Source organism: Bos mutus, chromosome 3 (genome assembly GCF_027580195.1).
Source record: "Bos mutus isolate GX-2022 chromosome 3, NWIPB_WYAK_1.1, whole genome shotgun sequence".
In the NCBI taxonomy this organism is placed as follows: Eukaryota; Metazoa; Chordata; class Mammalia; order Artiodactyla; family Bovidae; genus Bos; species Bos mutus.
Window position 1 is genome coordinate 29,176,156 of NC_091619.1, and position 18,779 is coordinate 29,194,934.

General features: G+C 37.3%; 1 protein-coding gene across 18 annotated transcripts in view; it reads left to right on the forward strand.

Annotated features, from left to right (window-relative positions):
- The window catches only part of ST7L (suppression of tumorigenicity 7 like), a 147,269-nt gene that overhangs the window by 2,318 nt on the left and 126,172 nt on the right, over positions 1-18,779 (forward strand). For 15 of the 18 annotated variants that reach the window (XM_070367496.1, XM_070367493.1, XM_070367484.1 and 12 more), the window contains 4 exons: positions 139-221; positions 3,276-3,438; positions 8,708-8,762; positions 11,967-12,082. In XM_070367496.1, the coding sequence (XP_070223597.1) occupies positions 3,354-3,438; positions 8,708-8,762; positions 11,967-12,082 (256 nt within the window). In that variant the 5' untranslated portion in view covers positions 139-221; positions 3,276-3,353. The remainder of the gene's footprint in view (positions 1-138; positions 222-3,275; positions 3,439-8,707; positions 8,763-11,966; positions 12,083-18,779) is intronic. The other 3 variants (XM_070367499.1, XM_070367498.1, XM_070367489.1) reach the window with 2 other exon arrangements.

An 18,779-nucleotide genomic window follows, 5' to 3' on the forward strand; every position in this document is an offset into this window, starting at 1 on the left:
TTTTTAAAAAATTACAGCTTTCTCAAATGAATCTCATACTAGATATTAATCTATGTATGTTCCTCAACTCATAAAGACACCTACATATTTGTAACTTCAGTACTTTTAAACTTTGACTTTTTTTTTTTTTTTTTTCAGTGACAGTATTTTTAAATTCATTGACACCCAAATTCTATGTGGCACTTACAGGGACATCTTCTTTGATATCAGGACTAATATTTGTAAGTAGTTTCCATTTCCTTCATGCTTTGGTGTTTATCTAAAAATCAAATCTCTTTAAGTGGTTATAATTATAAGTACTTATAGATTAGCATTCTTAAAATGTGAAAAAGCATTATAAAAAACGCTGCAACTTCCTCTCTACTTTTAGAGATTGGTAGTATTCATTTGCATATAAAAGACTGTATGTTGTGGGGAGTCTAGTGGGAGGTGAATTCCCCAGGTAAATGCTCGGAAACTTGGCTTAGTAACAAAAATGAGTAAAATGGGCAGAGTGTAAAAAGTAAAATTTTTATTTACTTTGAAGACTCTAATCTGGACAGTACATATTCCTTCTAGAAAAGGCTATGTTCCTTCTAGAAAAGGCTAAAGATAATTGTTGCCATGTAGATTTGCAGACCGTATTACTAGAACTTTCAGTTTTTTCAAATGATTTCAAGAAAACCTGAATATAAAGTTTTTATCTTAAGTCTTCCAGTACTTTAATACTGGCAACATTGAGCAGACTAAAAATTTATGTGTCTTGAACTGGGCTTATAGTCTACCTGCCTAGAGTGTTTTACCTCTCTAGAGTGTTTAAGAGTAGAGTTTGGAAACTAGACTAACCATCACTTTAGTTGTGTGACTTCTTGAGCAAGTGAATTAACTTTTCTAAAGCTCCAATTTCCTCATCTATACATTGGGGATTATAGTAGTATCAACTTGGGAATTCCCTTGTGGTCCATTGGTTTAGGGCTCCCAGGTTTGACTGCTGAAGGCCGGGTTGGATCCCTGGTCCAGAACCTTAAGATCCCATGAGCTGCCTGACTTGGCAAAAAAAAATAAAAAATAGTATCAGTTTCATTGTTATGAGGATTAAATGAGATAATGTGTGTGAAAACTTGTAACAACATAGTAGCACTTGATGAATTTTGGCCATGTTATTCTAAGAAGTTACACAAAAACCTGTTTAATTCAGCTTTCTCTTGCTTTACTTAACCATGCTGTCATTTTTAATTTAAAAAGATTTTTAAAAATTTTGTAATCTTTATTAATATCCTTAGGAGCTAGTGTTTCCTAGTATCAACTTTGGAAAAATACTGCTACAGATAAAAATCTTAAGAAGTATTATGGCATGCATGGTGAATGCAATTTTTCTGAATTTTTTCTCATCTCTAGGTGGTGCTCTGTAACTATAGTAGAAATGTAAAAATAATAGCATTTGTATTGGAGTTTTTTTTTTTTTTTCTATAGGGACACTTTACCATTTTGTTAAAGATGAAAAAGAGACTTTTCTCTTGACTTAAAAAAAATTGTTGAGGAAATCTGGATGAAAACTCTGTTTCTAAAAGCCTCAAATTTATTGATTTATAAATCCTTTTCATAATTTAGCATATTTTGCCATAGAATAGACTGCAAGGAGATCTAACCAGTCCATCCTAAAAGAAATCAGTCCTGAATATTCTTTGGAAGGACTGATGTTGAAGCTGAAACTCCAGTACTTTGGCCACCTGATGCAAAGAACTGACTCATTTGAAAAGACCCTGATGCTAGGAAAGATTGAAGGCGGGAGGAGAAGGGGACAACCGAGGATGAGATGGTTGGATGACATCACCGACTCAATGTACATGAGTTTGAGTAAACCCTGAAGTTTGTGATGGACAGGGAGGCCTGGCATGCTGGAGTCCATGGGATCACAAAGAGTGGGACATGACTGAGCGACTGAACTGAACTGATAAAAATCTAAATAAAGGAGATAAAATATCTTTAAACAGCTGATATAGTGGAAAAAGCACTGATCTTGGAACCAGCAGATGTAGTTTTGAATCTTGACTCTGCCATTTGGGCAAGTAACATGAATTGAGTCCTAATTTTCTCATTTATAAGGAGGGGAGAAAACTTACACACACACACACACATATATATAATATTGATTCATAACATATAATATGTAAAACAATTTTTAAAATTTGTTACTTTTTTCAAATCAGAGTTTTAAATTTATAAAAATTAGGAATTCAAGTAACATTTTAAAGGTTGAACTGTGTCATTACCCTTGAAATATTGATGAGTTTTTATTAGCAAAGTTTATTTATAATTTCTTTTACCACCTGAAATGAGGAAGCTAGTTGTGCTGTGTTATTTCTACCTGAAGAGGTGTGCTTGGGAGCTTGAAGAATAGCAGCAAAGCCAGTTGTTTAGTTATTACGAGTACAAAGATTACTCTGAAAGGAAAAAAAGAGCCTATGGGAGCGCATAAAATAGTTTTCCATTCTGTGGAATCAGGAAAAATTCCCTCTGGACATGTCGTTTAAAGCTCACACCCAAAGAAGCCAGCAAAGGGAGTTGAAAAGGCTGGAGTATCCAAATATGAAACACTCTGCTAATTCAACACAGAGAGCTGCTTTAGATTTCCTCTTATAATAGCGATAAACTGTGGAAACAGAAAGGAATATCCTGATTTTTAAATAGTTCAATATGGGAAGCAACTTGACTCTTAACCTACATTAATAGTACTGCCAAATACTGGATTAGTATTTTATTGTTCAGAGGAACTTCTAATTCTTGTTAACCATATTTGCTGGATAGGACGTTGAGGCTCTGAGAATATAAGTGACTTATACAAAACACACAGCTAAAGTATAGCTGAATTGGGAGTCACTGTGGGAATTCTAACCCTAGTCTAGTGGTTAAGCACATCATATTAGTTGTTTCAAAATTATTTTTCTTTTAATTGTGCTACAGATAGACTAAAATGACATTGTAACATATTATTAATAGCTTAGACACTTATTATTTTTTAAATGCTTTATTTACAGACATTTCTTCTAGTGTTGCCTAAGCTTGTCTGAATTGTATGACAAAGCTATAAAAAGAAAAAAAAAAGCTACAAAAAGGCATTTTACCTCGGCTTGGTATGTGTTATCAGGGAATCTTGTATTTGGTTTGTTTTTTGGAAGGAAAGTACATTTAAAAGACTGAATTAAACAGGAACGTCTTGAGAGAATGTTTTGACTTGAGCTCATATCTGCTGATCAGTTCTGTTTTAAATGAAAGATATTTTCTCTTTGTCACAGATATTTGAATGGTGGTACTTTCATAAGCATGGCACATCTTTTATTGAGCAAGTTTCTGTAAGCCATTTGCGACCATTGATGGGAGGAACAGAAAGCAGCATTTCAGAGCCAGGTTCTCCTTCCAACAACAGAGAGAGCGAAACCAGCAGGCAGAATTTGTCAGGTGAAATGAAATGTGTTTTCAGAGCTGTATAGTTAAGATTGTGTTTGACCGTGGCAGATAGAAAACATTTAACAATAGAAGTTTGTCTTTCCTTTAAATATAGGTTTAATGGCTGATATGGAGAGCAATGATCATCAGAGACCTAGACTCCTATTTTTTTTTGGACTCCTTCTGTTTTATTAGCCTGCCATCTCCTGTGCAGTTTTTCCTTGTGTTCCCAGACAGTCACTCTGGCTTCAGCCATCATGTCCACATTCTAGTCAGGAGGAAGGAGAACAGGCCAGGAGAAAGACACTTTCCCCATAGCAGCCAAGGATTCTTCCCAGAAGTGTTACATACTATTTTGACTTACTTTCTACTGGTCAGATCTTTATCAAATGGCTAGAACTAGGTATAAGGGAGGTTAGAAATTGTAATCATTTTCTCAATGTACATGTGCCCAGGTGATAAGGGGATCTTATTGCTGATAAAGGAGAGAACAGAGACAATTAGCCATCTCTGCTAAGAGAGCAGGCAGTTGGCACCCTACTCTAGTACTCTTGCCTGGAAAATCCCATGGACAGAGGAGCCTGGTAGGCTGCAGTCCATGGGGTCGCGAAGAGTCAGGCATGACTGAGCCACTTCCCTTTCACTTTTCACTTTCATGCATTGGAGAAGGAAATGGCAACCCACTCCAGTATTCTTGCCTGGAGAATCCCAGGGACAGAGGAGCCTGGTGGGCTGCCGTCTATGGGGTTGCACAGAGTCAGACACGACTAAAGTGACTTAGCAGCAACAGCAGCCAAGAGAGCGAAGTTAGGAAAAATATTTTTCTTGTCAGTATATTTACAAAGACATCAAAATCTATTATCAATGTATGAATATTATGTTGTCATACTTAAATTGTAGACCATTCGTATATATGTATCTAGTAATTATACAATTAGGAAAATAAAATCTTTGAAGCCAAATAGAAGTGACATTTTTGGATTATTGTTCCTTTCATTTGGTATGAAAATCCCATGGACAGAGGAGCCTGGTAAGCTACAGTCCATGGAGTCTCAAAGAGTTGGACAGGACTGAGTGACTTCACTTTCACTTTCATTTGGTGTAGGTTAAAATCATATGGTAATAATACAAATGAGTTAATTCTGTAGAATGCCATAATGTCTCATTTGTTCAGTAAACCAAACATGAAGTTTATATTAGTTTAGTAGAAAAATACTACCTGAGTGAAATTGATGGCACTTTTTATGTGTGGTCAGGGAAGTTTTCTGAGAAAGAACCATTTAAACTGAGCCATAAAGTGTGAGTGGGAGTTGACCAGGATTAGTAGGGATGGGGTTGACAGCCATTCAGGAAGTACAGGAAGGAATACTGGTAATTTTCTTTCCTCTTCTCCTTTCTCCCCTTTCATAAAATAATTATAGAACTCTTAAGAATAAGGCATTTTGGATGTGAGGGTGATCTGGTTGCGACATCTGTCACCCCATTGGTCACCAGGGTTGATTCAGCTTATCTGGCTGGCTAGGCAGGTGTCCCCTTCCTCCCTCACTGCTCCATGTGCATTCCTCCCAAAGCTGCGTGCTCGGTGGAATTGTATGACCATCCCTGAGAGAGGAGGACTGGTCTTTGGTCAAGGATATATGAGTAGCTGCGCTCCCCTGCTAGAACCTCCAAACAAGCTCTCAAGAATAAGGCATGTTAAAATGAATATGACATAGATCTGTCATAGTCCAGTTGTAAATAATTATAACAATAATGCATTCATTATACGATCTTACACCCTATTGTGAGACTGAGTCAAAGTTCTTTGGTTCCACTTTCTCTCCCTGGGTATCTGCATCTTATTCTATAATATTGTCTTCCATAGACATATATATTGGGAGAGCCAATTTTAAATTTCTGCCCTCAAGATCTCTTCCCTGGTGGCTCAGAGGTTAAGGCCTCTGCCTGCAATGCGGGAGACCTGGGTTCAATCCCTGGGTCAGGAAGATCCCCTGGAGAAGGAAATGGCAACCCACTCCAGTATTCTTGCCTGGAGAATCCCGTGGATGGAGGAGCCTGGTGGGCTACAGTCCACGGGGTTGCAAAGAGTTGGACACGACTGAGCGACTTCACTTTCACTTTCACATTTCTAACTCTGCTAGAAATCTTCACCTTTGATGTCCCTCAGCAATCCTAAGCTTACAGTCCAAAGTGAAGCTGCTAATTTTCTTTCAATAGATACTCTCCACAATCCTAAAATCTATTAATTTCCATAAGAGAAACCTTTGAATTGTTTTAGATAATAGCTCTTTTATTTCCCCTTTCTTCTCCAGACTATTGACCCTCATTGTTTTCCCCTCAAAAATTACCTTGACTCTGTTCTACCTTCTTTTAGTTCAGCATTCATTGCCCCGTATCTGGGCCTTAAATATCTCTTTCCTGGATTATTGCTGTGCATCCTAACTAGTTTCCTTGCCTATGATACTTCTCCTTTTAGCACATTCTCTCCCCTTACTATAAGAAAGTGGTTCTCAAACCAGGAATCTTTATACTCTTCAAAATGACTGAGTACCTCACAGAGCTTTTGTTTAAATAGTGATTATATGCCCAGTATTTACCATATTAGAAATTGAAACAAATTTTAACAATACTTATTAATTATTTTAAAAATAACAGAAACCCATTGCATGTTAACATATTTCTATGAACTGAACTGTGTCTCTCTCCCACCTCAAATTCATGTGTTGAAGTTCTAACCTCTAATATAATTATACCCAACCTATGGTATTTAGTTAGGGCAACCTGAGCTAATACACATATCATGAAAAATAATTATATTTCCCCAAATAGGAAATTTTAATCAGAAGACTGCCATTGCTTTACATTCATTTAAATCTCTTTATTATCTAGCTTAAAAAAAAATAGCTTATTCTCATATCTGCTTCTGGCATTGCCTGTTGTGAAATGTTGTTTTGGTTGACATCTATGAAGAAAATCTGTTCTCACACAGATGCATAGTTGGAAAAGGGAAGAATAGTTTAATAACCTTTTCAGAAAGTTGTGGATATTCTTTTTTAATACAACAGCAAAATTTACTGAGAGATACTTTCTTAAAGTTTAGTTGGAGTATGGAATCTGATGCTATACCAATTAGCTCTTCGTGTTCTGTTACATTAAAATCCCTTGGTGTCCCATTTTGAATGGGTCTTTCATTGTTCATTTAGAAAATACTCATTCCCTTAGTTATGTTTGTCTTCCAAATATTGATACATTGTTAGTTTTTAAAAATGAGATTTATTAATATCACCACTAATTTCACAGAAAAGCCTTTAAGTATTGGGAAATTGTCAAGTTCATGGTAACTAATACAAGTTTTTCAAAATTCCAATGTGTACTTGAAAGTTCAAATTTTATCATCAGCAGCAAGTACTGTTTTTTCTTCCTTGAATTTGGCAGACCTACTTTGTTCACCATTCAGAAAAATGTCTGCTAGGTATTTATCTGAATAATCATAAAGTTGTCTCTTGGTGATTCTTTCAGATAAAAGTGATACTCCACGGAAAAAAAAGTTAGTTCAGCTCAAAAAACAATTGCTTATATTGAAGACAACTTTCATATTTTTTTGCCTGTTTACTAGATTAGGGGTGAGGAACCAATTACTACTAGTTTAAAATACTGGCAGTTTTACAAACCATTGATTTTGTACCGTCAGCCCGACTTTGCAGGACTTGCACTAGTGTGAGGCAAGTCAGATGCTTGGGGCACAAAATTTAAGGACGCCCTCACTCTCAGGGTGGCTCAGATGGTAAAGCGTCTACCTACAATGCAGGAGACCTGGGTTCAGTCCCTGGGTTGGGAAGATCTCCTGGAGAAGGAAATGGCAACCCACTCCAATATTCTCGCCTGGAAAATCCCATGGACGGAGGAGCCTGGTAGGCTATAGTCCATGGGGTCGCAAAGAGTCGGACACGACTGAGCGACTTCACTCACTCAAAAAGTTAAAAAGGCAAATAATGCCTTCTCATTTATTATGAAATGTGTTGTTAGTTTGCAGTTCCATGCATGGTACTTTGACAACTGCTGATCTAAACAGAGACCTGATATTTGTTATCTTTCTATTTATAAACATTTGATGGCTTCTTACTAAGAACAATATCTAAGCTCTTTATGTAGTATATAAGCGCCTTCATCAGTTTCCCCCAGTCTGTTCTGTAGCCTCATTTACATCTCTCCTCACCTTCTTAGGTGTTACTCAGTCATCTCCGACTCTTTGCAACCCATGTACTATAGCCTGCCAGGCTTCTCTGTCCCTGGAATTCTCCAGGCAAGAATACCGAAGTGGGTTGGCTTTCTTTTCTCCAGGGCATCTTCCCAACCCAGGGATCGAACTCAGGTCTCCCACATTGCAGGCAGGTTCTTTACCATCTGAGCCATCACGGCAGCCCTCTCACCTTCTACCGTGTACTTTAATCTTCCTCCATGTACTCTAATTGAACTATGCTGTGTGATTTTCTAATACTACTTCTTAGAATGTTCTTCATCTGGCAACCTTCTACTCATTTTTTACAGTGGTTCAAGTTTAAAGGATTCAAGTTTAAAGCCTGGCGCACTACAGTCCATGAGGTTGCAAGGAGTCCAACATGACTTAGTGACTCAGTTCAGTTCAGTCGCTCAGTCATGTCTGACTCTTTACGACCCCATGGACTGCAGCACGCCAGGCTTCCCTGTCCATCACCAACTCCCGAAGCTTGCTCAGGCTCACGTCCATCGAATGACTAAACAACAACAAAAACAACGTTTAAATGTCACCTCCTTTCCAAAGTCTCCCCTTATTTCTCCAGAGCAAACTTAATCACTTCCTTTTTATTCTTAGACCAGAACAGCTCTCTACCATAGCACTTTGCACACAGTTTAGGTGATAGTTTACATAACTGATTCTCATGCCACATGTAATTCAGTTAAACAAGTTAGTTCAGATTCTGTGGTAGGTTCTAGAAATACAAACATGAACAAAGTTTTAAAAGCTTGTATTTTAAAGGGAGAAACCTGAAAACCAAACAGATAGTCACTTTGTAATATGGTAAGTGCTATACTTGAATTGTGGACCAAAGGCTACGGAGGCAGAAATAAGGGAATAACTATATTTGATTACATGCTGCATGACAGCAGGGATGATACATGCTTTATTCATCTTTGTGTTATACGTGGCCAGCATTATGCTTACCATGTTGGCTAAATTAGTATTTAACTACATTAGATTAAACTGTCTTAATTTCCCCCTTTTTCTCTTTGTTTTTTTTAGAATGTAAAGTATGGAGAAATCCTCTAAATCTTTTCAGAGGAGCAGAATATAGGAGGTATTACATTTTGCTTTCAGTATAATTGTGGCATTGGTTTTAGAGTAAAAGTATTATGGAAACATTTATTTTTACAGATATATCATAATTACAGATTACAGATTATCATAGCTCTTCTAGTTGGAGTTACGGATATATCATAAGGTAAAATGATTAGCCCAGAGTTTAATTTTCTGCATCTTGAATATGTTTACTTTTATCATGAGAAACATTGCTTCAAGCCATGTTTGTGATATATAATAAGTGTACATTTGGTCCTTGGTTTATGACAGAAAGCCTTTTCAAAGAATTCATGAGGTTAAGAAAAATTATAAATGTCAGCATATTCCTGTGCATATGTGCTCAATTTCAAATTTGACAGTTATTTGACAGTTTACTAGAAGATATCAATCTGAATGTGAATATAAATTTCATTTGTGCAACAGTACAGGGTATACTATTTTTATATTGTATTTTATATTGCCATTCCCTGGCTACACTATTGTGTCCATTGCTCTTCTGGTTTTTACTCTAAATGAGAAAACTTTTGAAACTTATGACAAAAGATAAATTTATTTGTTTGGAAAGGGGCTGTGTTTTACCTGGGAATAGCATGGGGTATGTCATTTAATTCATTGAACAAGAAATAGTTTATGTCTACTGTATGTGGACGTTGTACAAAAAGACGGGGATGCAAAATGATTAAGCAGTAATCCCTGTGCATAAGTACTTGATAGTGTAGAACAGTCACATCCTGGGAAGTCAAAGCTAGCCTTTTCTGATAGATGTAATTAGCCTATATTAAGGGATTTTGCAAGAAACAGGTCCTTGAACTTCTCACTGTGTTTATTAAAAACCTTTTAGGCTATTATTCTTGTTATCTAGTATCTACTTCATGAAAATCTTAAAGAGAAATTTCTTATCTTAGTATAAGGAACTCTTTTTTATAATTTTACTTATTTATTTACTTTTGGCTATGCTGGATCTTTGTTGCTGCGTGGGCTTTTCTCTAGTTGTGGTGTGCTGGCTTCTCATTGTCATGGCTTCTCTTGTGGAACACAGGCTCTAGGTGCACAAGCTTCAGTAATTGTGGCACATGGGCTCAGTAGTTGTGGTTCCTGGGATCTAGAACAAAGGCTCAACTGTTGTGGTGCATAGGCTTTGTTGCTCTGTGGCCTGCGGGATCTTCCCAGGTCAGGGATTGAACCCATGCCTGCATTGGCAGGCGGATTCTTGACCAGTGAGCCATCAGGGAAGCCCAGGATAAGGAATTCTTAATGCTTCTTTTTGAACTCTTAATGCTTCTTTCTTAATGGGAAAGTATAAAATGCATTGGTAATTATTGTGTGGTTCTGGGAAGCTTAGACTTGTATTATAGCCCACCTTTAGCAAATTTATAGAACTCTTTGCTGTGGGCCATTTTATGGCTCAATCCTTGTTTTACTTTATTGAGTCTTTTAAAATTTGCTTCTAATTTAGGTTATTGATTTGTTGTTTTGTTGTGTAGTTGCTAAGTTGTGTTTGATTTTTGTGACCCCCGTGGACTGTAGCCTGCCAGGCTCCTCTGTCCCTGAGATTTCCCAGGGAAGAATTCTGGAGTGGGTTGCCATTTCCTTCTCCAGGGGATCTTCCTGACCCAGGGATTGAATCCACATATCCTGCACTACAAGTGGATTCTGTACTGCTGAGCCACCAGGGAAGCCCTAAGTTATTGATACTATACATATATTTTTTTAACTGCTTCAAATCATTTTGGGATTAATATAGATTGTTAAATTTTTTTATGATTTTAGAATGTGTACCAAACTTTGCTAAGTGAACAAGTGTTTGCTTTTTCTTTTTTCTTCATGATAATTTCTCGCAAAATAGCTAAAAACTTTAAATAGCAAGACAACTTATTAAATAACTTAAAAATCTTTGATCATATATATATAATGTGCTTTTAAAATGCCTTTTCTGATTGCAAAATACATACCTATTCATAGAAAGTTGGAAAATAAAGAGATGTATAGAAAGAAAGTAAAAAAAAAAAATCACCTTTTTCTACCATGAAGAGACAACTGCTATTAGTGTTTCCATCAAGACTCTCTTCTATATATGTGTATATAGAAACAAAACTTGAACATCATAATATATGAAATTCACCATATGTGAATTTCCCACAAAATTTCTTCAAAACGTGAATTTTAACAGTTGTACTATATTTTATTGTAGAGGTACCATATATAACTTACAGATTATAGTTCACTGTTAACAATTACTCTAGAAGGATATTTTTATATATAAATATTTATTCACATATATGATTATTTTCTTAGGGTAGATTTGTAGCACTAGGATTACTGAGTCAAAAGGTGTGAACAGTTTTTTTTCTTCCCTTTGAATTTTTTCTTCTTTTTATGTTGAAAAATTTCAAAAATAAGCAAAAGTAGAGTGGTAAAATGGAATTCCATTTGCCAATCCTCTAACTAGATGTGAATATTTTTAAGCCTCTTTTGAAAATAATTAATTAAGTTTTGCTTACGCTGAGTCTTCATAGCTGCATCCAGGCTAATTGTGGCAAGTAGGGGCTACTCTTCCTTGCGGCGCACAGGCTGTTCATCGCTGTAGCTTCTCTTGTTGTGGAGCATAGGCGCTAGGCATGCAGGCTTCAGTAGTTGTGGCGCTAAGACTCTTGATACTTCATAATTGATTTCTGGGAAGAGAAATGTAAATACCAATTTATAACAGGAATATGTGTGAATCGATATCCCACTTCACTCTTGATGACATATATTTGCCAATTTTATAGGTGAAAAGTAAAAATGAGTTATTTTAATTTATTAGCCAGCTTGTTATCTGCTATTAATTCCTGAGGGTTTTAGGGTGTTTTCTTCTAGCTTCTTTGTAGTTTTACTTTTCATATTTAATTCTAATTCACTGAGAATTTAAGTATACTTAATGAGGTATATGTTTCAGTCAAATTGTTTTATCCATTCAGATTCAATTTTGAAGCACTGTTTGTTGAATAATCTAGCCTTTTCCCTTTTGGTTTTAGATGTTTTATTATTGTACTCTAAGTAGTTTGTGTAGGTTATCTCTTTTGTTTTATTGATTACAATAAGCTTTTGAAATGTCCTTAAATAAAATTTGTAGTAGTAAATTTTGAATTTTAAGTAGTGTCTATTATAGCTGATTGATGCTCTCTCACGTTCAATTTACATATTTTCTTGTATTTTGGTAAAGATACACTTGGGTGACTGGTAAAGAGCCACTTACATACTATGACATGAATTTGTCAGCTCAGGACCATCAGACCTTTTTCACCTGTGACACAGACTTTTTACGTCCTTCAGATACAGGTATGTGTCATATCTGTTCTTGGGGTGAATAGTAGTCATTAAAATTATTTTCAAAGTTTTTTAGTGTAATTTATTATACAGAGTTATTTGGCTTGGAGTCGTTTGTATCATTGATAAGAAACCCAGAATAAATTGAAACTAATTATGATTGTAAACTAGGTTATTATTATAGTCTCTTGTCTTATACAGAATTTAAATTATTTTATACAAATTAGTTGCTTCTTTTACAACTTAAAAAACCTTTCAGATCAAATCCAACAATGGCTTATGCAGAGAATAGTGTACCCAGTTTTGGTTGGGGAAATTAACACCTGAAATCATACATTTAAAAAAAAAAAAGAGTAAGGCAGAGTTAAACATTGGGGCACAGCATGCGGAGAAAAATTGGGTATATTTTATTCTAGTCATAATTCAGAGAAACACTGTAAAGTTGTGGAAGATCATAGAAGTGTCTGAGTTTAGTTCTCTCTAATCTTTTCTGTAGAAGTGAGTATGGAGACTCTTAAATATTTGGCTTAAAGTTGTTGTTTTGTTGCTGAATTGTGTCCGACTGATTGACAGGGATCTTTATCACAACTATTTTGCCCTTTTCCACCTTATCTATGCTTCTACTTTTATCCTTCAAAATTAAAAGTATTATTCTTTGGGAAGCCTTCTCTGATCTTCTCTGCAGTTCAACAGTACTTAGTCCAAACCTCAGTATAATAATTTTAGTTAGTTTATTCAACTGTGAACACTTATTTGTTAATATTATGATGTTGCTTTAATGTTTGTCCTCCCTAATAATGTATGAAACTTTGGAAATAAGAGACTATACTTGTCATCTTTGAATCCTTATCATCTAACACACTGCCTGGTATACTGTAAATATTAATATTTATTCTTTGATGGAATTATAAATGATTGAATAGCTTTGATGTTGCAGATGTCTTAAGCAGTTTCATTAATAATAGCTAACAATTGTATAATACTTATTATATATGAAGCACTGTTCTAAGCAATTTATATAAAGATACTAATTTAATCATCCCAATCACTTTATGTTGTTCAGTTGCTAAGTCATGTCCAACTCTTTGTGACTCCATGAACTGCACCAGGCCAGGCTTCCCCATCTTTTACTATCTTCTGGAGTTTGTTCAAACTACATCCATTGAGTCAGTGATGCTGTCCAACCATTTTATTCTTTGTTGCCCCCTTCTCTTCTTGCCCTGAATCTTTCCCAGCTTCAGGGTCTTTTCCAGTGAGTTGGCACTTTCACACTCCAGAATGTCTGGCTCTAGGTGAGTGACCACACCATCGTGGTTATCTGGGTCATTAAGATCTTGCCACTTCTTCTTTATCTCTTCTGCCTTTTATTGTGCTTATCTTTGCATGAAATGTTCCCTTGCTATCTCCAATTTTCATGAAAAGATCTTTAGTCTTTCCCATCCTATTATTTTCCTCTATTTCTTTGCGTTGTTCACTTAAGGCTTTCTCATCTCTCCTTGCTATTCTCTGGAACTCTGCATTCAGTTGGATATATCTTTCCTTTTCTCTTTTCTACTTTTCCACTTCCTTTTCTCTTTTCTCTTTCCACTTTTCTTCTTTTTCTTGGCTATTTGTAAGGCCTCATATTTGTAAAGCTTCATCAGACAACCACTTTGCCTTTTTGCATTTCTTTTTCTTGGGGTTGGTTTTGGTCACCATGCCCTGTACAGTGTTATGAACCTCTGTCTGTAGTTCTTCAGGTACTCTTGTCTACCAGATCTAATCCCTTGACTCTGTTTGTCACTTTCACTGGGGCTTCCCCTGTGGCTCAGAGGTAAAGTATCCATCTGCAATGCAGTAGACACAGAAGACCTGGGTTTGACACCAGGGTTGGGAAGATCCAGGTGGAGAAGGAAATGGCAATCCAGTCCAGTATTCTTACCTGGAAGATCCCATGAACAGAGGAGCCTGGAAGACTACATACAGTCTATGAGGTAGCAAAGAGTCAGACACGACTGAGCACTGTCTAATCATAATCTGAATGGCCTAGTAGTTTCCCTATTTTATTCAATTTAAGCCTGAATTTTTCAGTAAGGAGCTGATGATCTGAACCACAGTTAGCTCCAGGTCTTGTTTTTGCTGACTGTATAGAGCTTCTTCATCTTTGGTTGCAAAGAATATAATCAATCTGATTTCAGTGTTGACCCTCTGGTGATGCCACGTGTAGAGTTGTTTTTTGTGTTGTTGAAAGACTGCTTGCTATGACAGTGCATTCTCTTGACAAAACTCTGTTAGCCTTTGCTCTGCTTCATTTTATACTCTAGACCAAACTTGCCAGTCACTCCAGATATCTCTTGACTTTCTACATTTGTATTCCAATCCCATATAATGAAAAGGACGTCTGTTTATTTATTTATTTTTTTTGGTGTTAGTTCTAGAAGGTCTTATAGGTCTTCATAGAACCAGTCAATTTCAGCTTCTTCATCTTTAGTGGTTGAGGCATAGACTTGGATTACTGTGATGTGGAGTGGTTTGCCTTGGAAATGAACCAAGATCATTCTGTCATTTTTGAGATTGCACCCAAATACAGCATTTTGGACTCTTGTTGATTATGAGGGCTACTCCATTTCTTCTAAGGGGTTCTTTCCCAGAGTAGTAGATATAATGGTCATCTGAATTAAATTTACCCATTCTTGTCCATTTTAGTTCACTGATCCCTAAGATGTCGATGTTCACTTTGCCATTTCCTTCTTGACCATGTCTCATTTACCTTGATTCATGAACCTAATCTTCCAGGCTCCTATGTGATATTGTTCTTTATAGCATCAGACTTTACTTTCACCACCAGACACATCCATAACTCAGTGTCATTTCCACTTTGGCCCAGTCTCTTCATTCTTTCTGGAGCTGGTATTCTGCTCTTCCCCAGTAGTATATTGGACACCTGTCGACCTGCGGGGCTCATATTTTGCTGTCATATCTTTTTGCCTTTTCATGATGTTCATGGGATTCTCAATGCAAGAATGCTGAAGTAGTTTGCCATTCCCTTCTCCAGTGGACCACATTTTGTCAGAACTCTCCACTATCACCTGTTTATCTTGGGTGGCCTTGCATGGCATGGATCATAGCTTTATTGAGTTATACAAGGCTGTGAATCCATGTGATCGTTTTGGTTAGCTTTTTGTGATTGTGGTTTTTATTTTTGAGACTATAGGATTATAGTTCTTGTTTCTTCTGTCTGACCTCTGATGGCTGAAGACAGGAGGCTTGTGCAAGCTTCCTGATGGGAGGGACTGGCTGTGGGGAAACTGGGTCTTTCTCTAGTGGGCAGGGCCATGCTCAGTAAATCTTTAATCCAATTTTCTGCTGGTAGGATCCTGGCAAGCTACAGTCCATGAGGTAGCAAAGAGTCAGACATGACAGCAGTGTATAATCATAAGGGATTTGATTTAGGTCATACCTGAATGGCCTAGTGGTTTTCCCTATTTTCTTCAATATAAGCCTGAATTTTGCAATAAGGAGCTGCTCACTCCCTGTTAGTTGTTTGGCCTGAGGCAACCAATTCCTGGAGTCTACAGGCTCTGTGGTAGGACTACTCAGTTCAGTTAAGTTCAGTCACTCAGTTGTGTCCAACTCTTTGTGACCTCATGGACTGTAGCATGCCAGGCCTCCCTATCCATCACCAACTCCTGGAGTTTACTCAAACTCATGTCCATTGAGTTGATGATGCCATCCAACCATCTCATCCTCTGTTGTCCCCTTCTCCTCCTGCCTTCAATCTTTCCCAGCATCAGAGTCTTTTCAAATGAGTCATCTCTTAGCATCTGATGGCCAAAGTATTAGAGTTTCAGCTTCAACATCAGATCTTCCAATGAATATTCAGAACTGGTTTCCTTTAGGATGAACTGGTTGGATCTCCTTGCAGTCCAAGGGACTCTCAAGAGTTTTCTCCAATACCACAGTTCAAAAGCATCAATTCTTTCGCACTCAGCTTTCTTTATAGTCCAACTCACACATCCATACATGACTACTGGAAAAACCATAGCCTTGACTAGATGGACCTTTGTTAGCAAAATAATGTCTCTGCTTTTTAATATGCTGTCTAGGTTGGTCATAACTTTCCTTCCAAGGAGTAAGCGTCTTTTAATTTCATGGCTGAAATCACCATCTGCAGTGATTTTGGAGCCCCCAAAAATAAAGTCTGCCACTATTTCCATTGTTTCCCCATCTATTTGCCATGAAGTGATGGGACCAGATGCCATGATCTTAGTTTTCTGAATATTGAGCTTTAAGCCAACTTTTTCAATTTCCTCTTTAACTTTCATCAAGAGGCTCTTTAGTCTTTCTTCACTTTCTGCCATAAGGGTGGTGTCATCTACATATCTGAGGTTATTGATATTTCTCCCAGCAGTCTTGATTCCAGCTTGTGCTTCATCCAGTCCAGCGTTTTTCATGACGTACTCTGCATACAAGTTAAATAAGCAGGGTGATGATATACAGTATTGACATACTCCTTTCCCAATTTGGATCCAGTCTGTTGTTTCATGTCCCATTCTAACTGTTGCTTCCTGACTTGCATACAGATTTCTCAAGAGGCAGGTCAGGTGGTCTGCTATTCCCATCTCTTTCAGAATTTTCCACAGTTTGTGGTGATTCACACAGTCAAAGGCTTTGGCATCATCAATAAAGCAGGAATAGATGTTTTTCTGGAACTCTCTTGCTTTTTCGATGATCCAGTGGATGTTGGCAATTTGATCTCTGGTTCCTCTGCTTTTTCTAAAACCAGCTTGAACATCTGGAAGTTCACGGTTCACGTATTGCTGAAGCCTGGCTTCGAGAGTTTTAAGCATTACTTTACTAACATGTGAGAGGAGTGCAACTGTGCAGTAGTTTGAGCATGCTTTGGCATTGCCTTTCTTTGGGATTGGAATGAAAACTGACCTTTTCCAGTCTTGTGGCCACTGCTGAGTTTTCCAAATTTGCTAGCAGATTGGGTGCAACACTTTCACAGCATCATCTTTTAGGATTTGAAAGAGCTCAACTGGAATTCTATCACCTCTACTGGCTTTGTTCGTAGTAATGTTTCCTAAGGCCCACTTGACTTCACATTCCAGGATGTCTGGCTCATCACATCATGATGATCTGGGTCATGAAGATCTTTTTTGTACAGTTCTTCTGTGTATTCTTGCCAACTCTTCTTAATATCTTCTGCTTCTGTTAGGTCCATACCATTTCTGTCCTTTATTTTGCCCATCTTTGCATGAAATGTTCCCTTGGTATCTCTAATTTTCTTGAAGGGATCTCTAGTCTTTCCCATCCTATTGTTTTTCTCTTATTTCTTTGCACTGATCACTGAGGAACGCTTTCTTGTCTCTCCTTACTATTCTTTGGAACTCTTCATTCAAATGGATATATCTTTCCTTTTCTCCTTTGCTTTTCACTTCTCTTTTCTCAGCTATTTGTAAGACCTCCTCAGACAGCCATTTTGCTTTTTCGCATTTCTTTTTCTTGGAGATGGTTTTGATCCATGTCTCCTGTACAATGTCATGAACCTCCGTCCATAGTTCATCAGGCAGTCTTTCTATCAGATCTAGTCTCTTAAATCTATTCGTCACTTCCATTGTATAATCGTAAGGGATTTGATTTAGGTCATACCTGAATGGTCTGGTGGTTTTCCCTACTTTCTTCAAAAGTAGGGCTATTAGCAACCTTCAAAAAGGACTTATGCCAATACACATCTCCCAGGGCTGCTGCTGCCAGTGCCCCATCCCCTCAGTAGGCCACTTCTGACCTATGCCTCTGCAGGAGACTCTCAAACACTGACAGGCACGTCTGGCTCAGCCTTGTGAGGTCACTGCTCCTTTCGTCTGGGTTCTGGTGCGCACAAGATTTTGTTTGTGCCCTCCAAGAGTCTCTTTCCCCCAGTCCTGAACGGTTTTGTGTAATTTTTTGTTAAAAATGTAAGTTTCTTTTGACCATATAGTTCTAAATGGAATCTTGTTCTTTATATGTTTGTCAAATTCATAGAGCTACATGTTTGGCTCTTCCAGCTTTGAAAAAGGTCCTCCATATAACCTATTTGGCTGGGTGAGTTCTCATTGTCATTCCTGTCAACTGAGTCAGACATACTTTCTGACAGAGAAGTCTGACTTCATTTTTTAAATTCAAAGAGACATGTTAGCATTCATCCCTATGACAACCATCTCTCTTCTGAATTCAGATTCTAAGATGAAAAGATAGGTAAGTCTTGGAGCCTTGCCTTGAGCTTATCACTTGGCCAAAACAAGATTCTACTGCCTTTATTATCCCTTACTAATGCTTTCTTTGCCTTGCTATGAGAACCTTCCCTTAGGGACAGTGCATGCTTGATAGTAAGGGGAGAAAGGGTGCTGATAAATGGATCTGGTAAAAATTATTACTCCCTCCCCACTCTACAATATACTTGAATTCAGAACTTCCAGCAGCCAGAGTACTCTATTTCTGCATTGACAGGTGGGTTCTTTTCCAGCTGAGCCATGAGGGTACCCCCTTGTATTTCTAATACTGAGCTTCCCTGTTAAATAAGTGAAGACACAAATCTCTATTATAGGTTTCTTGATTAAAAACAGTTGCTCCGAAACCCAAACTTGTTCCTGAGGCACCTGTACATTTTTACACTCTAGGGCAATGCACCTTGGAAAGATTCAGGATGGGTGAAAAGTAAGCTTTTCTTTTATGAAGTAGGAATAGG